The following is a 25,040-nucleotide window of genomic DNA, read 5'->3' as shown; positions in this document are numbered from 1 at the left end:
TCAATCGAGAAAAATTTTTTGCAAATCCTTTTTATCGAAAGGTATTTTACACTGCGGACATTTCCTATTTCTCGTTTTTAAATTACTAAATATACAATTCTCGCAATATATATGACCGCACTTTATGATAACATAATTTCTAAAATTTTCCATGCACACACTACATATTAGTCTTCTACGCAATTCATTATTTTCTTCTACTAATATATGTCTGTCTTCTTTCGAAGGACCGTCTTTTGTTACATTTCTCTGGTTATATAATAATGTGTGCTGAAGATTTTGATTTTCCTTATACAGATTATTACATTGATCAATTAATTTTTTATTACAACTATAAACTTTTTTTAAAAGATCATTTACTTCATTTTTTTGTTGAAATACAAATTCATATTTTTCTTTTAACTTGACAAAAACACCCATTTGTTCTTCCCTTGCACTATCAGCAATTATAGCACTTTTTCTAGCATGATAAAATAAAGTTAAATAAAAATTAACAAAATTTTCATATTTTTCATAAATCCTATTTATGCATAACATCTTTTCTTGATAACTATTTTCAAGCTGTTTTAAATTTTCTTCTATATATACTTTATTCATCATGTTACTATGTTTTTCTAACGATTCTAATTCTTTGTTTTTTATTTGAACAATCATTTCGTCAATTTGTTCTTGCTTCTTTTCAAATTCTTTTGTAATCTCTTCAATTTCTTCACTCATTGCATCGTAATTCTTTCTTAGACTCGACAGCTCATTTTCTACATTTTTTTTTTTTTCTAAATTACGCCTTAAATTAGTGTTTTCCTGTACCAGTTCACGATACTTAGATATATCAATATGAATATCGTTTCTTTCACTAACCTCAATCGTTTCAGTCCTTTTGTTTAATGCAATTGCATCCACTTCTCCATTCACCTCAACCCCTAAGAGTTTGCACTCCTCGCCATTCTTCTCAAACTGTAAAGGGATGATCTCCCTTCCCTCTTCTTTGTCTACATTTTTTTCAATAGCACTGTTATGAGTGCATTCCCCTAATCTGCTTTCCTCATGTAACTTTTCACTGACGGGTATTACACTTCCCTTCTTCATCACAGACTCGATGGCACCCATGCAGCTTCTCTGTTCGAACGAGTCCAAGCATCCACTTTGTTTACCATTGGAAACGAACTGATTATTTTGTATTCCCTCCCCCTGAATAATACCATCTACCGCATAACCGAATAAGCGATCTTTTTCCCCTTCTAAGAGTTCAAGTTTCTGCTTTAAATTATTTTCACTTATTTTTAGCCTATCTAGCTGTACCTTCATTTTCATAATTTCATTCTCTTTTTGTTGTAATTGCATGCTTTGATTTTTTTCTATACTTTTTAATACACTTATTTCATATTCCTGTATATCAACTTTGTTCTTCATTTTCTCTTTGTCTAATTTATATGTTACTATATCTATTTCTAAATCTTTTATTTTCTTTGTCAAATCTTTTTTATTATTTATTGTATCCGTCAATAAACTTTCATACTCTTCATCTTGGATCCTCTCCATTTTTATAATTTCTTTTTTTAAAAGCAATATTTCATTTTCCTTGGCTTTTAATATCTTATGGATTTCGCTCGATTCATTTATTAAATTTTTGAAAGGCTCACTATTAATTATCTTATCTCTTGTTATTATTTTCTCAAAATTGAAAAGGACTTTAGAATCGCTCTTATAGTAGCGGCTATCGTCAATTCCTCCGCTTGTGTTGCTCCTGCGGTTTATGTTTTCGCCCCCCTTTCCTGTTCCTCCTATAACTACTATATCTGCATTTACGTTTTTACAAATATCCTTATCCAAAAAATTGCTATAACCACAATTAATACAAGTAATTTTATTTTTCTCTTCAAAATTATCAACATTTTCAACATTAAAATCGCTATTTATTGTATCCTCTAAATTATTAATTTTACCCTCTTCTATAATATTTTTACAAATATTCTCATTGTATACCTTAAACAGTAAAGAAGCCTTTTTCTTTTCTAATCTATCCACTTCTACTTTTAATATATCATAATTATTTTGTAATTCATTTCTCTTTTTCTTTTCCTCCATATACTTCTCATAATAAACACTTTTTTCGTAATTTATTTTTCTCTCATGCTCTATATTATATTTCACGTCAATGTTTTTTACCTCCATAAGTTTATTTAAAAATCCTAAGGTTCTTTTCATATTTTTTAAAAAACTTGTTTGTAATCTATCTTCAAAATTGTTTTTACTATTATTATGTATGGTCATATCATCATCTACATGATGATCGCATTTTTCTCTTTTCCCCTTCGCCTTCCTAATAACTTTATCGGTTTTATCCACATCCATGTCTTCATCTATGCCCCCATCAATGTCCTCATTTTTACCTTCATCTTTGTCCTCATCTCTATCCTCAAATTTATCTTCATCTTTTTCTTTATCATCCTTACCTTCATATTTACCTCTACTACTGTGATTTTTTCCACTTACAACTTTCCTACTTAAACGATCCGATGGGGGGGATGTTACTCCATCTGTAGCAGCAGTAGCAGAACTAGATGTTGTAGCAACACCGCATTCAAAATTTATTTTTTCCTGTGAACTTAAATGAATCTTCTTCTCACTATTTCTGTCATTAGTACTACCTACACTTCCCCTTCTACCCTTATTCATTGTATTTTTATCTGATACTTTATTATAATCATTTTTTTTGCGCTCTTTGTTTTTTTCCTTTTCCTTCTCTCCTTTGTTTTCTCCTTCTTTGTCTCCTCCTTTTTCTGTTTCTCCTTCTTCGTCTCCTCCTTTTTCTGTTCCTCCTTCTTCCTCCTCTTCACCCAGATTTTCTTTTTTTACGTGAATTAACTTATCTCCCCTGACAGTATCTTTTGTGTACTTCTCGCCCTTATCTCCGTATACCTTTATTTCTCCCTCACCACGATAAGCCTTAATTTCTCTTTCCTCATGCTCTTCTTTTATTTCTTCTCCCCATTTTTGCTCCTTTTTTACGGTTCCCTGCTGTGGCATCTTTCCGCTCTTCTTTTCCTTGTCCTTCCTAGTGCTATTAACACATTTGTTGTACAACTCGGTCTTTTCAATGCTCCCCTTAACGTTTTCACTTTTAATGAACTTTCTCTCGTTTACTAGATGATCACTATTAAGTTTAATTCTTTTCTTTCTATTAACTATCATCGTTTGTCTCTCTTCTTCTTCCTCTTCCTCTCTAGATATGGATTTTAAAAAATGTACATCATCTTCATCATTTTCCGTACTATTTATGCTCACATATTTTAAAAATAGCTCTTGAAAGTTGTCTATGTTATAATATGGGGACTGGGCCAAATTATTTCCCCAATCACAAATATCATCATTATCATAGTAATTGTAGTCATCACTGTTACTGTAATCATCATCGTGGTTATGCTTATCACTACATTTGCTCTTATCATTTCCATTGTCATCTAGATCTAACTCGCAGCGCTCATCGCGTCCATTTTCTTTCTCCTTTTGTCTTCCTGTGTTATGTGCCTCATTTTCCTTAGCTTCTATATTTCCTTTTATCAAAGCCAACAAATCGCTATTAAAAATTTTCCATACTATGTTAACGTTTCTAAAAAGACATTCATAAAAACTCAAACGTAATTTGACATCATTAATATATTTATTCTTTTCTTGTAATTCTTTTCTATATGAATTTAAACAGTTTTTTAAATTATGTATGTTTTCAATAAGTAAATCAGTTTTTTCTAAGGGTAATGACATATATTCGTTCTTTTCATATTTATTCCTTTTCCTATTATTCATCCTTTGGATTCATTAATATTTAACAAAGGGTAAAAACCGAATGTGCAAATTGGACGAACAACAAGAACAAGAATGATGAAGAAATAAGAACAAATGAGAACAAATAAGGGCAAATGCGAGTAATTACCAACAAATACGAGCAAATACGAACAAGTACCAAGAAAAATTAAAAAAGGAAAAAAAAAAAGGACAACATGAGCTATGCACGAAACTCAATATACTTGCTTGAATATGAAGGCATAAGAAACTATATGTATATGGTAATATATATATGTGTATACATCAAAAAAAAAAAAAAAAAAAAAAAATGCATATACGTCAAATTATATGTATATGTACATTCTGAACATATTCATTCATAAAAATATTATTTAAATTTCGGGAACTCATTTTTAATGAGCAGAAAAAAAGAGAAGCCCATTTGTAAATTCATACATATATAAGTCTTCATACAACAATGCTTAAGTGATAATTTTTAAAAAATACTATCAATGGGCATTCCTTAATACACGCAAATTTGTTCAAGCGTAAAATATATATCATTTGTATACATATAAGTATATCAATAAATGAAAGTATATGTATACAAATTATATGTATACATTCATATGCATATATTTATATATATATGCATATCCTCAGGTATTATACTAGTAATATGTATAAACTCTTCTAAAAACAAAATCAAAAAAAAAAAGGAAATGAAAATAAAAAATTTTTTAATGGTTTTATACTTTTCAAAGAAAAAAAAAATGGTAAATATTATAACCTCAACTTTTTTTATTTTCTTCTTTTTCTTTTCTTTTTTACATTAAAAATAAATATTTCGAGTTATAAAATATGTATGAAACAATCTTTTTGAACTCAATTTCGTTCATGTACAAAAAACAAAAAAAAAAAAAAAAAAAATACAAAATTTAGTAAAACAAATAACATACGTTCAGCATACTGTTAGGTATATATATATACATTAATTTGCTCAAAACTACGATTATTTACAATTTTAGAAAATAAAACTTTCTAAATTACATAAAAATTTGAAATCAAACAAAGTTAAACAAAAAAAGAGTATATTTCGTATGATAAAGCAGGAACTGTATCTATTTCTTAAGAGTACATAAAATACATACGTATATATATATATATATGCTGATATATACTTACCTATATATATTATACATAATTGTAAACAAGTAAATATAAATGTGAAAACCTACTCCCACCGTTCTAAGTTTTTTTTTTTTTTTTTCAGAAGACCTGGATAATTACAATCATATATAAATATATTAATTATTATCATATTTTTCAATCAATTTCACCTTCATCCATTTTATACTAACGTAGTAACATCACTTCACAATGTATTTTGATTGGATGATTTGAGCAACTTTGATATTACATAATATTTTTAATATTTCTCTTAACGTGTCTTAATTTTGTTTAATTTTGCTTAACTGCCAAACACTGATTAACTACCAAACACTGGCTTAACTACCAATCACTGCTTAACTACCAATCACTGCTTAACTACCAATCACTGCTTAACTACCAATCACTGCTTAACTACCAATCACTGCTTAACTACCAATCACTGCTTAACTACCAATCACTGCTTAACTACCAATCACTGCTTAACTACCAATCACTGCTTAACTACCAATCACTGCTTAACTACCAAACACTGCTTAACTGCCAAACACTGCTTAATTTTTTTTTTCTTAATTTAAACTATATCACGTATAAATATTATTTCTTTCTTACCTTTGCAAATATAAATTAACAACTCCCCCTCTTTTTAAATTTTTTTGCCTATCGAATATTTTTCTTTACCATTTCTGTAAATTATTTTCGGATTATTATTTTATATAATACATTTTTAAGAACTTGTGCTACATTTAGGTAAGCATTTTTTATAGATGTTCCAAATGGTATAAAAAAAATTACAAAATGAGGTAAATATATAAAAGCACCAAAAAGGCCACAAAATAAGTGCCAAGAAATAATAAAATTAATTCGAATGTTTATTTATTTATTCATTTATTTTATTTTTATTTTATTTTTTTTTTTGTACTCCGTGTATTCAACAAAATTAGTTGTAAGGTTGCAATATTTTTGTTAAAGATCTTTTTTTTTTTTTTTTTTCAGTATCAGTAATAAAAACATTTGAATTTTGCACTTTTATATAGCTCCCGTTTGATGTAATTATCATATGTGTATGTTTAAACTTATTTTTCGTATATTTACATGTATCTGTAGAATTAAAATTTTTTTTTTTTTTTTTTTTATCATTCCGTTATATTTTATCGTAATATCTTATTGTTATATTTCATCGTTATTGTTATTCTTATTGCTACTCTTATTCTTTTCTCCTTTCTTTTTTTTTTTTTTTTCCATGTTCCTTTTTAATTTTTATATATTTTAAAAAAGGCAATTATTAATGGGCAATTAAAGCAAAAATATAAATTATGCTTGCTTCGAAGCTTTGTTTTTTTTAAAAAAGAATTATATATCTCATCCGTAATTGTAACAACAATTAAAAATAAAAGAAAAAATATTAGGTGCACATACGTTTTATCAACATTCTTATTTTCATAATCATTTTTTCGGGATTGCAATTTTGATCCACTTTGATTTTAATTGTAAATTATATGAATATATTTTTGAAAACAAAAATTATAGCGAAGGTGTAAAGAAAAAAAAAAAAAGGTGAGACAGTGGTACAATAATACACAAACGCAATAATGCAATAAGACTTAAAGAAACATACACAAAAAAATTAAAATCTGCAGCACCCTCAATAAATACTTCTAAGGTGCATATATATTACATATATATATATGTACGTGTGTCTGTATATTATATATTTTTCTTTTTTTTTTGTTTACATATATTTATGAATATATATTTACACATGAACAAGCAATAAATGGGCCTTGTAAATAAAAGCACTCAGCTTAAAACCATGCCCCAAACCTCTGAATATGATAACAAGAAATTTACTTAGTCGATATATAATATTTCGTTACCTGTTTAACCGTGAAAGGAGGTTAATAGGACATTTTTAAAAATATACCATATTTTTAAGTACTACTTATTAGTATAAAAACCTATGAATAGATCTTAAATTGGAAGAAAAAAAATATACACTAAGTCATATCTTATTACAATAGGCAAACTGTTTAGAAAAACGTTTGCAATGTTTAGCGATTAAGTAAAAAAGAGTGAGAAGAGATAAAACACTATTTTGAAAATTTATTTTTAACACAAGTTATTTCATGTAACAATGTTTATTATGTTAAAACGCTTTATGAAAAACTTTTTAAGATCATATAATTTTGATGAATTTTTATATATGTTTGCTTTTACGAGCAGTTGGGATTACAAAACGGTTTTGTATGATATGAAAAGATAATTTTGTTGTTCATTTTATTTTTGCCTCACTTTTATTTCACCTTAATTCCACATTTACTTAATTGTATTATATGTATGTTCAATGTCAAATGTGCATTGTGCATTTATGTGTATCTCACATAGCAGAGGGGGGGAAAGACTTATGCGAATAAATTGTGCACATTAGAATTTACACTCCCATCATGTGCAGGGATAAGAAATTTCAAGGGTCTTCAAGTCCTTAATTATTAAGCACAAGGAATATATAAATAATAGCTCACTTGTGTTGTTTATGATTGTAAAAATGAAGAGGTAATAAGCCTTTTTTTTTTTTTTCCCCTTACTTTCGTTTCGTTTTGCTTTGTTTTGCTTTGTTTTGCTTTGTTTTATTTTTTTTTATTTTTTTTTTATTTTTTTCTTTTTTACGAATGTCATTTTTGCTCCTCTAATTTCATACTAACAACAGTACAATTTTTTATTTTATTTTTATTTCCTTTTTTTATTTCCTTTTATTATTCCCCCATTTTATTTCCCCTTTTTATTTCCTTTTATTATTTCCCCTCTTTATTTCCTTTTATTATTTCCCCTCTTTATTTCCTTTTATTATTTCCCCTCTTTATTTCCTTTTATTATTCCCCCTTTTTATTTCCCCTTTCTATTTCTCCTTTTAATATCCCTTTCTTGTTTTCCTTTATTTTTCTCCCATTACATATATTTAGCCCATCACTACACAATGTTGACATGCCTTTTTTCCCTACTACCATTATTTACTCCCTTATAAATTTTTGCCTTAAGCTTGCATCACGTTCACATAACAAATTTCATCCTTACCTAGTACAATAAAATTTACAATACCATCCTTTCGCTATCCCTTCAATAGCAAACCACAATTGAGTCTGTCCCCTTTTTACTCAATTAAAATTAGCGACTTCGTCGTGTTACCATTTTCCTCCCAGTTTTAATTTTCTTTTTCTCGTTGTAATTTTTTTTTTTTTTTCCAAGCTATTTTTCGTTTTTCATTTCGAATAGATTAAAGATGGTTATGGGAAGAGTGCGTGCGACGTCTTATGTAAGACGTACAATTTCACAACCATTAAATAAAAATGTATCATCAGGAAAAAATATAAAAAGTAGTTCATCGGGTTTAACTGATACAAATTTAATAAGAAATAAAAATTTACATTTACAATTATTATGTAATAATAAAACACCAAATAATTTAGGGCATGAAAATCTAGAAGAAAATTATGAATTAAATGAAGGAGGCCCCTTTTATACTCTAAGAAAAAGTGACATTATAGGAATATTTAATATGCTACATACAAAATTAAATATATTATTAATATTTGTTCCTATAGGTATAATAAGTTATTTAATAAAATGTAAAGATATATATATTTTTTTTTTCAACTTCATGGCGTTAATACCCTTATCAGCATTAATGGGTCATGTAACAGAAGATTTAGCTCTACATACAGGTGAAATTATTGGTGGTTTATTAAATGCTACTTTTGGAAATTTAATGGAAATGATATTTTCTATTCAAGCATTAAATGCAGGTTTAATTAATGTTGTTCAAGGTACATTATTAGGAAGCATTTTATCCAATTTGTTATTAGTATTAGGTATGTCCTTCTTTGCAGGGGGGTTATATCACCATGTACAGAAATTTAATGAAAAGGGAGCAACATGTAGTACATCTCTTTTGCTACTTTCCAGTTTAGCTATAACAATACCAACAGTATCATCATGTACTACTAATAATAATGTTGAAGTGCTTTTAAAAGTTTCAAGAATAACAGCTGTTTTAATATTTTTAACCTATTGCTTATTTTTACTATTTCAGTTATACACACACATCTCTCTGTTTCAAGACAAAGAAATGACTGAAGAAATTCCTCAATTATCTATAATAGCTGGATCTCTTTTCTTAATTTTAATTACAATTTTAGTAAGTGTTCATTCGGAATATCTTATTAACACAATTGAAGCCGTTATAAAATATTATAACATTTCAGAAAATTTTATTGGTGTTATTCTTTTACCTGTAGTTGGCAACGCCACAGAACATTTAACAGCAGTTACTGTTGCAATTAAGAATAAAGTTGATCTAACCATGGGTGTAGCCGTTGGATCCTCTGCACAAATAGCTCTTTTTGTTGTCCCAGTTACTGTTTTATTTGGGTGGATATTAAACAAACCTATGACTCTTGCCTTCTCCCCCTTATCCAGTGTTATTTTAGTTATTTCTGTTATTGTTACAATGGCCATTGTACAAGACGGGGAAAGTAACTGGCTAGAGGGGGTTTTACTTATATCAGCTTACCTTATCGTTGGTGTTGTTTTTTGGTTTGATACATCGTAAATATTTACCAGCTCGAAAAAAAAAAAAAAAAAAAATCCCCCATAAATGTTATGTACTAGCTAGCCAAATTTTTGTGCAAAAAAAAAAAAAAAAAAAAAACCTGTACATATACAAATTATATAGCTGTTTATTTTATTTTTAAAAAAAAATTTATAATAGTATAATCTCTTTAAATTTATATATTTGATCTTATTTTTTTTGTTCACACACATATGCACACATATATATATGCCCATGTATATACAGATATACGTCCACATATGCACTTCTTTTTTGATATCTAAATATTTTTAATATTTTACTTTTTTCCTTTGTTAAATTGAGTATTTTTTAAAGAACATTTTCAATTTTTACTATATATTTTAGTGCATCTCTTTTATGTTTTTTGCCTTTCACCTCATTTATAATTTTCCATCTCTCTTTTTTTTCTTTTTTTTTACATATATAATTATTCGTGAGTATTTCACATATATTTTTTGTTTTTTCCAAAATTTGTTGCGTTATTATGCGAAGAGTTGCATTTTTATGGCAACATATATATATCCCTACTTTGAATTTTTCATCCTAATTATGTTATATTGATTTATAGAAGCATTCTGTTTCTTGGTAGAAAAAGTAGGATGCACATACTTATGTTCATATATATATATATATATATATATACATATGTGATTGTGATCATATATACTGGTTCAATGTTTTGTTTAATTTTCTTTTCTTTTGCTTTGTTTTTTTTTACTACAATTTTTAACAAAAGCCATTTTATGCACAACAATGGAACAACATTCATATCACACCATTTCTGTTCTAAATATATTATGTCATATGAAGATTTGACCATATCCTTATTTGAGAGTTTTAAAGTTAAAATTAAAAAGAAAAAGAGGAACGTTTCGTTTTTCCTCAAGCATGCGGCGAATAAAGGAACACCCGCGTTTGAGTATATATATATATATATATATATATATATATATTATATACGCATACCCATAAACAAACAGACATGCATTATACCAAGGTGCCATTGCGTATCAAAGTAGCTTTTCCTTTTAAGTATATACCAAAAAAAAAAGGAGAAAAAAATGTACATAAAAAAAAAAAATATACCTTCACTTAACTTTTTCAACTTTCACTAATTTGGCATCAACATATTTATGGCATTTCTTCCCCCCTTTTTTCTCTTTCATATAATTCCGGAAATAATATTCTTTCAATACTACCGATAAGGATGAGCGGATATCCGTCTGAATGAATACCATCTATAAGGTAAAATAAAATTGGGAAAAATGTAGTGCGTAAAAGTGTGCATTATAAGTGGCTCTTTCATTGTCGCTCTTGGGCTTTCTGTACTCTTTGGTTTTTTTTTTTTTTTTTTCTTTCTTTTTTCGAAAAGAAAATAAGGCAAACGTAAATGTCAAACATACTCAGTATAACATAAACAATACATAATAACGTGAACATCTACGTAAGCATATTAAACTAATTTTTATGAATATACTGGAACGAGGAAAATATGGTGAGATTATGAACATCGTTACATATGTGCATTTAAGCAACAGCACATATTTACACTTGAGCGCATTCGAATATGTACACATTTACACAGTTGCTGGTTTAGGCGCATGTATTCATTTTTACATGGGTAAGCATAGGGATGTGCGGTGCCAGACACTGCCACAGGAGGTGGTGAGAAGATAAAAATAAAAGGATAGGTACTATGGAATGGGCATAAATGCTCAACTTTTGTATTTCCGAATTTTCTGGCATCATAAAGTTATAGGGAAAAGTATCTGTTGTAGTATACTGATTAATATATTGGTTTCTTATATTTTCACACATTTTAATGTCTTTAGCATTATTAGAAATTGTTAAGTTGTCTACTGCATATAGAAGTAAATTATCATGTAAGTAAAAAACCTTATTTTCTATATTTGAAAAATGTAATTCCTCCTTTTCATTTTTTACTTCTTCATTATTCATATTCCAATTTTTTAAAATGAGTTGCACTCTTTTACTATCTACCATTAGTTCTTCTTTCTCATTTATATTAGCACAGTTAAATATACTTTTAAAATACATAGATTTTTTCAAAAAAAGTAAAAGAGTTTTTATAAATATGTTATCTAACAACTTTTTTCTCTCTTCTGTTAACACTTCCGTAGTTTTCCTTTCTGATTCTTCCTTATCACATTTATTCTCAAAATTGTTTTTTTCATATTCATTATCCTTTATATTTGCATTCTCGTTATCTATCAACATGTTATTGTTACACAATTTGGATATACCACCTGATTCCGTTATAGAATTTTCTGAACTAGTAAGGTTATTGCATTTTTGTTTTTTAAAAATATTTATCATAGTATTATTTTTTTTCTCATTATTTGAAAGATGACCTCTTTTACTTTTATTATAATGTAGTGACGAATATAGTTCCCTAGCAGTTGTCTTAGCAATTCCTGTTGCTAAGTAGTTAGCATCATAAGTAACTAATTCATATACAGCAGACAGAGAAGTTATAATAAGAGTATGAGAAAGAGGTATATCGTAGTATAAATATATATATAATGGAAAAGAACATAAACGTAAAAAGGATAACATATAAGATTGCATAGGTATAACATTATTTTGAATCATTTGTGTAATAAATTTCATTAATGTTTCTAAAAAAAGAAATCCATTATAATTTAAAATACATAAAGGAACATTTAAATAGGTATATACACATTTAACTTTTGTTATTTCATTTAATACCCATGGAATAAAAGATACAAGAATCATTTTTTTAGGTATTAAATATAATATACGAGTTAATATATTTAACGATAGAATTGCTATATTTAAGTAGCTACTGACACGTTTGTATACTTTTAATAAAATTTTTTTTGTTATTTCATGTAAATCCAGTATAATAAATTTTTTTTGCTTTTCTTTTTCCTTACAATAAAAAGTCTCATAATAATTATAATTTTCTTTCAAATATTCATAATCAATCTTTTTATATATATTATATTTCTTATTGCTCGTTCGAAATATTTTTAAAAATAAAATTTTCATCTTTTTTCTATATTTAGTCCCGTTAACTTCATTTTTTGTACGTACATTTCTTTCATTCGAGTTTTTTTTTTCTGAACGTTCAGGACATTTGGTACTCCCGTCATTACCACTGTTTTTGTAAATCCTTTTATTACTCTCTTTCTTTTGGTCACCCCTGTTGTTGTTTCCGCTGTTGTTTTCGTTTGCATCAAATGTGCTATTTCTCTGATTGTTATTTACGCTTTCACACAACTCACTTCCTTTTTCTCCCTGCAAGTTATATTTCTCACTTCCTCTTTGTACATTATCTCCTAACTCGTTCATGTATTTTTCCAATTCTCCCCCCTCTTTCTTTATTTTTTCCAATTCTTCATGTGCATTCTTTTCCATATACGATGAATTGATAAGCGGGATACAACTAACACCATTTCTGTTATCGCTATTTAATCTTCCTGGCGATTTTTTTTTCCCATTTTCATACATATCAAAACTGTTAAATTTCCTGACTTGTGAAGGTTTTTCTTTTTTTCCATACTGCTCATATTTTTTAAGTTTTTTTTTTTTTCTTATTTTCTCTTTAACACTCAGAAGTTTTGTCTTTACTAGTAATTTGTTGTTATTATCAAAATGAACAACAGTTTTAAATCTATTTTTATTATATTCCAAAAAATGTATTGGAAAGAAGACATATTTTAATGATATATTTTTTCCAAATTCATGGTTTAATATATCAATACAAATAAACATGTTCATGTAAATATTCTCAACAACCTTTTCATGATATATAATATTTTCCAAATTTTTAAGAAAAATCGTTTCAAACAGACTAATAAATTTGCTTAAATCCAAATAATGCATTAATTTGTATTTATTTGCCTTTATTTTTTTCTGATCAAATATTTTTTTCATATCTTCATACATTTTGTTTTTTATGTTTCTGTATATTCTCCTAACCTCTTCCTTGTTATTATGTCCATTTGATGAATTTAAATTTTTCGAAAAATTTTCCACGCTGTTATAATAATTATCATTCCTGTTTATCTTGTTATAAAATTTCTTATCAACATTGCTTATACTAGAGCTCTCATCATGCTCATTATTTTTACAATTCCTATCGTATATACTTTGTCTACAATTACTCCTTACTTCCTTTTTAACATTCGCCTTTCCATCCATATGGTTGCTGTTACTAATGGGTGTATTATTACAGTCATAGTTATTATAATCATTATTTCCATTATTATTGCCGCTAATACTGTGTCTACTATTATCGCTATTCCTTCCTCTACTATTACTAGCGTTATTACTGTTATCACCAACATTTGACATGTTATGTACACATTCATCAAGGGGTACATTATATAAATAATTTTCATAATTCTTTAACATAGAGGAGTGATCATCATCTTTATTATAACTGCCATTTATGGAGCACATACCTAAGGAGCTATCAGCACAGTAGCCTTTATTTAAATTCTTGTTAGTATAACTATTGTTATTATAGTATGAGATGCTATTATTTCCTATATCAAGCATGTTGTTCATCAAAAAGGAATTATTTCCATATCCATTCATTTTTTCCATATAATTATAATTGTTATAATACTGATTATAATAGTAATAATAATTATAATAGTAATAGTTCGTTAAATCATCCTTATTCATGTTAAACGGAATGATGGATGAATTCATATCCTTATCACCCCAGTTGTTATACAAAACCTTATCATTATTTAAATATGTATAGTCATAATTTACATTACTGTCCATATTATTTTGATCTATTCTGTAACTATTATTTAAATCAGAAGAAATTATTTTACTTGTACTACTTCTATCATATAAGGGAGAAGAATCCCTGCTGAAATACTTGGTATCATTCATACAATTTTCATAATCATTTCTTGTACATGTAAAATTGTTTTTGTACTCACAGTTACCACTGGTATATTCTTTTACAGTAGCGTCATCATTACACAACCTACTTCCATGTTTACTTCTACTACTATTTCTACTACCACTGCTACTGCCACTTGTTGTATCATTCTTTCCGTCATTTTCAAATTTAACTTCTTTAATTTTCTCATATTCACTATTTGAGTTGATACACTTTTGGTTCGATTCTTCTCCACCATTACTTTTTTCTTCAATTTTTTTATCATAATAACTGTGCGTATCATTCACAATTTCTCTTTCCCTCTTTCCCTCTTCTCGTTCGGGCATGTCGTCATTATTACAACTTCCATTTCCACTGCTAACATTATTACAACTTCCATTTCCACCGCTAACATTATTACAACTTCCATTTCCACCGCTAACATTATTACAACTTCCATTTCCACTGCTAACATTATTACAACTTCCATTTCCACCGCTAACATTATTACAACTTCCATTTCCACCGCTAACATTATTACAACTTCCATTTCCACTGCTAACATTATTACAACTTCCATTTCCACCGCTAACATTATTACAACTTCCATTTCCACCGCTAACATTATTACAACTTCCATTTCCACTGCTAACATTATTACAACTTCCATTTCCACTGCTAACATTATTACTACTTCCACTTCTACCGCCATCATGATGATTATTGCCACTACTTGAGCTATTTTTGTTGTCACTACCTATCTCCTGACTTGCTCCCTCACATTTCACCTTCACAAATTGAGACTTACCCTCATCGTTTTCTTCTATTTTATCCTCGTTGCTGCTATTATTTGCATGCTCTTTATCCATATATGTTCCATCATCTGCTATTATTTTTATTATTTTTTTATATTTTTTTATTTTTTCATTTTCTGTGGTTAGGTCCCTTGACATCCCATCAGCAATTTCCTTTTCATCTGTGCACATATTGTAGTCACTAAAAATGATGTTAGTGTTGTAAGGATCACAAATATTTTCCTTATTATTATTATTATTATTATTATTATTATTATTATTATTATTATTATTATTATTATTATTATTATTATTATTATTATTATTATTATTATTATTATTATTATTATTATTATTATAAATAACATCTATATTATGACTGTTCAGATTATTCTTTAAATTTGTGCAGCTAATGGGTGTCCCCCCCAAATTATTAACAAAGCAGTTGCTGCTAAAAGCAGTAGGACAATTAGGGGAATTAGGAAAATTATACAAATTATGGAAATAATTCGAATAACCATTATTATTAAAGGAGTTATTAATGTCGTTATTAACAGTTTTCTTTGTGCTGTTATATGGTCCGCTACTCATACGGCTACACATGGCATCCATTCCATTTACTACTTCATCGCTTATGACAGTGTTCATGTTGTTATTGCTATTTTTTAATCGACATGAACAATCACTTAACTTGCACAAATGCAAATTTTTATGCATGAGACAACTAACACGAGGAAGAATATTACTATCAGTGGTGGAATTCAATTCATTATTATGAAAACTCAAATTTGTATTATTACTTCTATTTGATATAATGCTGTCACTTTTAGAAAAACAGTTCTCTTCTTCATTAGCATTAGTATTAATGAAGCTCGAATTGGGGGAAATATACTTATTTTTCATTTTTTCATTGCAATTGGTCTTGTTTAACTCTCCATTTTGTTTCCCTTCTTCATCTTCCTTTCCTTCTTTATCTTCTTTTCCTTCTTCACCTGCTTTGTTTCCTTCTTCATCTTCCTTTCCTTCTTTATCTTCTTTTCCTTCTTCACCTGCTTTGTTTCCTTCTTCACCTGCTTCGTTTCCTTCTTCACCTGCTTTGTTTCCTTCTTCACCTGCTTCGTTTCCTTCTTCACCTGCTTCGTTTCCTTCTTCATCTTCTCCTTTTAATGCCCCTTTTTCTTGCTCTTTTTTTTTTTTTTTATCATTCAACAGTTTTGCATTTAATCTGGTTACATCTCTCTTTATCTGCAGTTCGTCTGATTTTACACTTTTGTAACTGTACATGCTGTCAATTGATGATGACGACGAAGATGAGAAGGAATTTTCCGCACTATTAATGGAAAGGTCATCCATTAACACTTCGTCTTCTTCTTCTGCTCCTCTAGAAGAGCTTTTATCAACACCTCCATTCCAGTCATTGTCATCTCTATTGACATTCATATTTTCATCTCTATCCCCATCCCCGTAGTACCTTTTTCCCTTTCCCTCCAAATTATTACACGAAAAATTAATTACATCGTTTATGGGACCATCTTTATTTTTTTTAAAAAAGATCTTACTACTGCTCTTTGGGTTCGATATATCCAAGTTTTTGCAACTTTGCCCTTTTTTCTCGTTCTTTCTCTTGTAATATATTTTAATATTAGAAAAATATAAACTATATTTATCATTTAAAAATAAATTATTAATGATATATAAAATGAGAAAAATGAAATCAATACAACTTTTTTCTGTTAAAAATTCATTTATTTCTTTTTTTGTTCCACAAAAATTAAACCAATATTTTTTCCCTTTTCCCTTCCTTCTCCCCTCCGCCAGGTTCTCTATATCAGCGCTGTTTATGCTGTTTATGCTGTTTATGCTGTTTACACTGTTTACGCTATTTATGCTGTTTACACTGCTAACACTGTTCATACTGTGTGCTCTCTTTCCACTGTTCGAATAATCCGAATTTGAAGAATTAACTACATTCCTTTTACACTCATCAATTCTTTTTTTAACATCTCGTCCTTCTTTCCTCTTTATACCCTCCCCTTCATTTTGTGTACTTAAATATTTCATTCTGTTAATTTTTTTTTTTTTTCTCCTACAATATGTACTATATGATAAGTACAAGCGCATGATATCCTTTAAATTTACTTTTACTCCTTTATTTAAAAATATTCTCATTATATTATCTTTCTTATATCCGCTTACGTTACTTTTACAATCAATGTCCGTTGCATTCTTGTCTTGACATCCTAAGTTGTAAGCACTGTAATCTTCCTGATAATGAGGAAAAAAAAAAAAAAAAAAAAAAAAATGAAGCAAAGATATGGACACTTTAGACTGGTTGACTACAGGGGGGGGTGAGAAGAAAAGGAAAAAAACAAAAAAAAAGGAGAAAAGAACGGAGAAGATGAGAAGATAAAAGAACAGAAAATATGAGATGTAACAGAGCAGAAAAAATGGGAAGAGAATATAAACTTCTGCACTGTTCACCACTCCAACAGCTATTAAACCCCCCTCTTTGCCTTTATTTGTATAAATAAGTTAACTTAAATTGCTTAAGATCTCTGTCAATTTTTCATCAAAGTGAAACGTTGTATCTTCTCTTTGCTTTTCTTTTCTTTTCTTTTCATCTGTTTTATATTCCCCTTACTTGATTTTTTTGAAGTGGGTATATGCCCCCTTCCTCAGTGTTCATAAGCCCAACATGTATAACATCCTTATTTCCTTTCTCACATTTCGGGTGAATAATTCCTGTATCCCCCTCATTGTATTCATAATAATAATGATGCTTATAAGTGTTATTAGTCTTATTATTTTCATTAGTTTTATTAATTTCAGTAGTTTTATTAATTTCAGTAGTTTTATTAATTTCAGTAGTTTTATTAATTTCATTAGTTTTGCTTCTATCACTTCTTTTGCTTCTTTCATTATTTATTAAACAGTTTGAGAAGCAGTCCATCATAATATTTATGGACCTCTTCTTTGTATTAAAGGTATCATAAAATAATTTTATAATATCATCTAGCATATTTAAAAGGATACATATAATAATATTAATTTGTTTTACAGATACTACATCTGTCATTCTTGATATATTATAAAGTAAATTGAGGCAGAAGATAAAATCAGCTATTTTTTCTTTTCTGTTATACAAACCTAATAATAACCTATAGATGTCTACGCATTTCTTAGCTTCGATTTTGTTCTCACCATTCATGGGTGCATTACTCCTTCTCGGTGCCTTCAGGCCGTATACAGTATTAAAACCAGTATTAATGCTACTATTAAAACCAGTATTAATGCTACTATTAATACTACTATTAATACCACTATTAATACCACTATTAATACCACTATTAATACCATTATTAATACCACTATTAATACCACTACTAATACCACTACTAATACCACTACTAATGCCGCTACTAATGCCGCTACTAATGTTACAAGTAGAACTGTTACTATTACTCAAGAGACGGCCCCATCTGTTGCTACTAGTCTGCGCCCCATGCACATCATTACCATAAAAGTAGTTTGCATTAACGTAACTGTTGTACAAGTTAGGAGAACTACTACTATTACTACCAATGTAGCAATTATTATTATTACCACCAATGCTACTACCACTGTTATCATAAATTCCTCTGTTATTACTATTATTTAATAGGGAGCTATTATAGTAATTTCCACCCATAAAGTTATTCATATGATAGTTACCACCCAAGTAATTAGTACTCGAGTAAACAATACCCCCCATATTAGAAGTAGAGAAATTACTACCATACAAATTGATACTAGAATAATTAAAAAAGGGGTTGTTTAGAGGAGTACTACCTGTGATGATGTTGCTAGAAGCGCTGTCTGGATATACGTAATTCGTGCAATTCTTCCAATTAGTGCAGTTCGTCCAATTCGTGCACTTTGTACTATACGCGTAGTTATTGCTTACGTAACTGTTATTTGCAAACGTGTTAACGTAAGACGGGTAAGATGGGTAAGGAGTATAACTAGCGTAATTGCTATTACTATCATACAAAGAGCCAGAGTGGTTGGCCACGTCATTTATAATGTTAATAGAATTATTGATAGCGCTCGTATGTCCATTTCCTGTATGCCCATTGTTGGTACGACTAATAACATAATTACTTTTGCTAACATTGCAATTGTTGCTCACTCTCTTACTGCTTTTCTTAGCATTGTTCCCCCTCTTATTGCTAGACTTACCTTTGTTCATTGAATTACTTTCATTGTTGGTACGATCATTCCTAACGCTTTTAATGCGATGATTGCCGCTACTTTCTCTGGTTAATAAACTGCCATTTACGTAATCACTTTTGCTACTCCGCTTATTTTCCTTCACATATCTAATTCTGTTATTGCTTGTAGTAGCAGCAGCAGCAGTAGTAGTAGAAGTGTTACTACTAAACTTGTTGGAATTTTGAGCAGCACAACAATTGGCGTTATATGTACCTCCGACAGAGTCTACGAGGGATGTATCATTTATTAATCCATCTACTCCCTTTGTTAAAACTTTGCTATTATTCGAAAAAGAAGTAACATGTATAACATTAAAATTGTTCTTCTCCTCTTGCTTCCCTTTTTTCATACTACTTCTACTTGTAGTTACCTTTTTTTTATCTTTTACCCCCAAGCTATTTGTCGTTGCACATGTCCTATGTTTCTTTGTTACAACTTTTCCTTTTTTAATATTCTCATGTATTCGTTCAAACTCTCTTAAATAATTTAAATAATATTCTTTAATATTTTTTATTTCAATTAATTTTATATTTTTTTCTTTATTTATAAGTGAAAATTCTTTTGCTATCTTTAACCACTTAGCATTTCTACTTACACACGAATACCCTCCATGATTTTGTACACTCAAATACAGATCATACAGTTCTATTCCCTGACCCTCTAACAAACTTGGTATGTTGCATATATCATCCCCATAGTACTCTTTATACTTAACATAAAATTCCTCTTTATCCATATTCCTTTCATCAATTAGAGAAAATATAAATCTTCAATTATGGTTCTTTATTAAAAAAAGAAAAAAAATAAAAATATAAAATATAAGCAGTTATGTATTGTGTCTACACACATGCAGGAAAAAAAGGACAAATTTCATCCTCCTGCAATATATCGTTTTTTGCCTTATCAACACTTACAATTATGTTTTTCTCTTTTTATCATTTTTTCTTCTCTTTTGAATCATTTTTTCTTCTCTTTTGAATTATTTTTTCTTCTCTTTTGAATTATTTTTTCTCCTCTTTTGAATCATTTTTTCTCCTCTTTTGAATCATTTTTTCTCCTCTTTTGAATCATTTTTTCTCCTCTTTTGAATCATTTTTTCTTCTCTTTTGAATCATTTTTTCTCCTCTTTTTTTTATCGTTTTTATTATTTTTTTTTTTTTTTTTACCTCCTTTTATGCTTTTTCTTGTGCAAATGAAAAAGCATATTTCTGGGTGCATTCACGCAAAAAGGAAAAAGAAGCCGGGCCATGAATATACAGTCGGATGTGAACAAGTGGGTAGACATATATTAACGTATGTTTTGTGTATGTAGGGGTATTGTCACTACCCCCAATGAGAAATTACTATTTCAAATGAGAGTATTTTTATGAACAATGGAGAACAGACGTTACACAAGGCATAGTATACACTATTCACTACTCATTTCTTACTATTCATTACACACTTCATTGCTTTTACTGTCGAAAAATTATAAAAAGTTGACTCATATATACTAAAATAATTTTATTATGTGCTTTCAAATGGTGCAAATATACAATTGCTTCTTAAAAATTGTAAAACAAATAATTTGCAATTGAAAAAAAAAAAAAAAAAAGGTAAAAAGGTGAGAGTACCTCAGATGAATAGCAAATAAAAAAATATATGTACATGGAGATATGTGTACATATACACTTATGCACATATGTACGTATGTACCAAATTAAAACGTAGCTATAAGACTAAAGGGATGGAAAAAAAAAAAAAAAAAAAAAAAAAAAGTCATTGCTTACGAAAAGGAGAAAACACATAATACATAAAAAATTACCATTCATATGCATTAATTATATGAATATATATACAATATATATATATATATATATATATATAAATATAATATATATATATATGTACATACCGTGGAAAATAAAATAAATATACACATGCACATGGTACACATTCAAGCATGTGTCATCCTCACGTTCTCATAATTCTTGGTACGTTAAGAAGTGGAAAATTCACAAGCAAAATTTAAGACTTAAATGCAAAATTATAGGCTATTAATTTTATTATTTAAAGCGAAAAAATATAAAATCATAATTTTTTTTTTTTTTAAGAGGAAATACAAATGAGTAATATTTCTCTCATTAGTAAAAAAAAAAAAAAAAAAAAAAAAAAAAATACCTTACTCTAAATAATAATATAGACAATTTTGTTTTAAATTAAATATATAAATTACTATATTTTCATTTTTAAAATTTAATACAAACCATCCTGTTTCGAAATAGAAAATGGCTTTTACTAATATGTTTCACATTTAAATACTGTAAGAGAATAAATAACTAAAAGGCTACATGTACATATATACTTTACATGCATATGTATATATGCATACTTATATGGCAAGTACAAGAGGCCTACCAAAACGCAGCTATAGTATAATCTTTAAAAAAAAAAAAAAAAAATAGACTATATAGAGTGAAGCAAGCTGTAGAGTAAAATAATTCAAAACAAAGCATAAAAACTATATTTTTAAGTATTTTAAAAAAAGAATGAAGAGTTTTATTTTATTAAAATAGAAGAAACAGAATTCTTTGAGCACTTTCATGTTATCTTTTTTTACTTGAACACAGGTATTTTTATTGCACCTGATGAGCTTTTTCACGCACCACTTGTATATAGGTGTAATAAACATGGACATCATGTGTATGCATACACGTATGTACGCACATTTATAACAACAAATTACTATTATTATTATTATTACTTTATTTCATTTTACTTAATTTTATTTTTCTTGATTCTATTTTTCTTGATTTTATCTTTATTTCATTTTACTTAATTTTATTTTTCTTGATTTTATTTTTCTTGATTTTATTTTTCTTGATTTTATCTTTATTTCATTTTACTTAATTTTATTTTTCTTTATTTTTCTTAATTTTATTTTTCTTAATTTTATTTTACTCTATTTTTTTTTTTACCTAATTATGCTCTTAAAATAAACGATGAAAAGAACTATCTTGTTAGCTCTTTTAAGCTATATAAAAAATAAAATTTTTTTAAAATTTAAAAAAAAAATTTAAAAAAATTTAAAAAAAAAATAAAAAATAAAAGTTTCCTCCTTTTTTTCAAGTTATCGTTTAAGGCATGAAAACAATGCACCTACATACACACGAACAATGAAGAAGCACATAAGATAACACCTAACTTATAGCCTCATAATAATGTAAATCAGTGATACATGAGCTTCATAAATATTCATAACACATTAATATAATTAAATGCAACAGCTGAATTTCCGTTTATACATGCCCATATAAAACATAGCAAATGATATCACAAAAAATTATAAATGTAAATATAAATATATATATACATAAATACAAATATATATATATACATAAATATAAATATATATATATATACATAAATATAAATATATATATACATATATATATATGCAATCACTCTCCAATGTTACCTTTTAAACCGACAAAACATCATGCTATCAAAAAATTCCAATGCTCTTATGCTTTATTTTAAAATTATAAAATAAATATGATTACTAAGAATTTGAAATTAAATATTTTTTCTTTTTTTTTTTTATTTTGTTTTATTTTAATTTATTTTTATTTTTTTTCTTCATCCATTTGCTTTAATTTATTTCATATATATACATATGTGTGGATACAACATATGTAAGATACAACGTATGCGTGATATAACATATGTATATGTACATAAAATGACCGTGTTCAGAATGGTGGATATAGCAATAAGCGCACAAAAATAGCTTTGTTATATAAGTTAAACGGAGAACTTATAGTCCTTTCTCCTTAGTTACAATATAGTTATTTTCGAAATAAAAGAAGATGCAATAGGTCGTTGCACATATACTGATAGGTAAAGCTATTCCCGTTTTTTACATAAGTAAAACGCAATTATATATATATACCAGTACAATGCAAAAACGCAGAAAACTAAAAAAAAAAAAAAAAAAAAAAAATGCCGCATTTTCAAGCTATAGTAGCATTATGAGATATGACTTTACCGAAATTAGTTTTATCAAATCAGGGGAAAATACTATATGACATAGTGAACCATCCAATAAGGACGATAAAAAATAAAATTGAAAACTTTTTTAAATTCGAAAATATTGATAACTTAAATAGTGAAATATCCGTAAAACAAAATTTTGATGAACTCCTTGTTCCCTTGACACACTCTGCTAGAAATATTAAAGACACTTTTTATTTAAATGAACATTACATAAAAAATTTCTCTTTTTATTTTCAAAATTATTATACCCCATTTGATAACATAAATTCTATTTATAAATATTACTTAGCTAATAAATTATTATATCATGATAAAATAAAATTAAAGCGTACACATATGACTGCACATTTACCTGACTTGTTAAGACAAAATTATAAAAATGTTATTTATACAGGTGCCGTATACAGAAAAGATGAAATAGATAAATATCACTTCCCTATTTTTCATCAAACAGATGGGTATTTAATACAACCCAAAAGTTTTAACGCTGAATCGGATTTGAAAAAAAAACTTGAGCAGTTAATTAGTTATTTGTTTAGTTCGAAAAAGATAGAAATGAAATGGGACAGTAACACCACCTTTCCTTTTACCGAGCCATCATACGAGTTATATATAAGGGCAAGAGGAGTTGCTACTCCTGATATGAGCATTGATGTGAGTACAAATAGTAGTAGTGATGGTTCCTTTGATGGCAGTACTAACCGAAGCAATGGAAGCTCTGGTAATAACAAGTGGATCGAAGTCCTAGGATGTGGTAAAATTAAAAAAGAAGTAATTGCCATATGTCTGTACGAGAAAGATTTAAATCAAATAATAGAAAACGAAATTGCCATGTTTGATAAGAATTTGATGAAGATAATTGATAAATGTAATGACGTTAAAAATATAGAGGAATGTTCATGTGTTGAAGAACGCGTTTCTTCTATTATTAATAATTTATGTAAAAAACATCTAAGTGACAGAATTGAAAAAAAAATTTATGAATTTATAAAAGATATAAATCACGAAGGATGGGCATTTGGTATAGGTCTTGAAAGATTAGCTATGTTATTATATGATATATATGATATACGTTTATTGTGGTCTAATGATAAAAGGTTTATATCTCAATTTAAAGAAAATGAAATTTCATCATTTCGACCATTCAGTAACTTTCCATCAATAATAAAGGATGTCACATTTTATATTAACGATTCTTTTAATGAAACCTTGTTTTTTCAAATATGTAGAGATATAGCACATGAAAACATCGAGGAAGTGAAAAAGATAGATCACTATTATAATCCCCACACAAACAAAGCAAGCGTATGCTACAGAATAACCTATCGCTCGCATAAGCAAAATCTAACCCATAAAAGTGTTAATGACATACAGAACAAGGTTATTCAAAAGTTAATTAAAGAGTGTTCTGTAGTTATTAGGTGAAGCATTTGTGTTTAATAGTCATAAGCGCTAAAGCAGTAGAACGGCAAAGAAGCAAAGAAGCAAAGAA

General features: G+C 27.9%; 4 protein-coding genes across 4 annotated transcripts; 2 read left to right on the top strand and 2 right to left on the bottom strand.

Moving 5' to 3' along the window:
- On the bottom strand, positions 1 to 3,804 carry MKS88_003930 (trophozoite exported protein 1; the record flags this gene model as incomplete). The annotated part of the gene is made up of 1 exon (XM_067217066.1): positions 1 to 3,804. The coding sequence occupies one exon, from the start codon at positions 3,802 to 3,804 to the stop codon at positions 1 to 3; it is 3,804 nt and encodes a 1,267-aa protein (XP_067072738.1).
- A 4,426-nt stretch (positions 3,805 to 8,230) lies between these two features.
- MKS88_003929 (cation/H antiporter) lies at positions 8,231 to 9,559 on the top strand (the record flags this gene model as incomplete). Its single annotated transcript, XM_067217065.1, has 1 exon — positions 8,231 to 9,559. The coding sequence occupies one exon, from the start codon at positions 8,231 to 8,233 to the stop codon at positions 9,557 to 9,559; it is 1,329 nt and encodes a 442-aa protein (XP_067072737.1).
- Positions 9,560 to 10,668: 1,109 nt separating this feature from the next.
- On the bottom strand, positions 10,669 to 20,249 carry MKS88_003928 (AT-rich interactive domain-containing protein; the record flags this gene model as incomplete). The annotated part of the gene is made up of 3 exons (XM_067217064.1): positions 10,669 to 10,818; positions 11,198 to 17,527; positions 17,904 to 20,249. 3 exons carry the CDS (start codon positions 20,247 to 20,249, stop codon positions 10,669 to 10,671), a joined length of 8,826 nt encoding a protein of 2,941 aa, XP_067072736.1.
- A 3,281-nt stretch (positions 20,250 to 23,530) lies between these two features.
- On the top strand, positions 23,531 to 24,973 carry MKS88_003927 (phenylalanine--tRNA ligase; the record flags this gene model as incomplete). The annotated part of the gene is made up of 1 exon (XM_067217063.1): positions 23,531 to 24,973. One exon carries the CDS (start codon positions 23,531 to 23,533, stop codon positions 24,971 to 24,973), a length of 1,443 nt encoding a protein of 480 aa, XP_067072735.1.
- Positions 24,974 to 25,040: the final 67 nt, after the last annotated feature.

Source organism: Plasmodium brasilianum, chromosome 11, assembly GCF_023973825.1.
Source record: "Plasmodium brasilianum strain Bolivian I chromosome 11, whole genome shotgun sequence".
Taxonomy (NCBI): Eukaryota; Apicomplexa; class Aconoidasida; order Haemosporida; family Plasmodiidae; genus Plasmodium; species Plasmodium brasilianum.
Note: the sequence above shows the minus strand (reverse complement) of the source record. Positions and strands in the feature narration are given on the sequence as shown.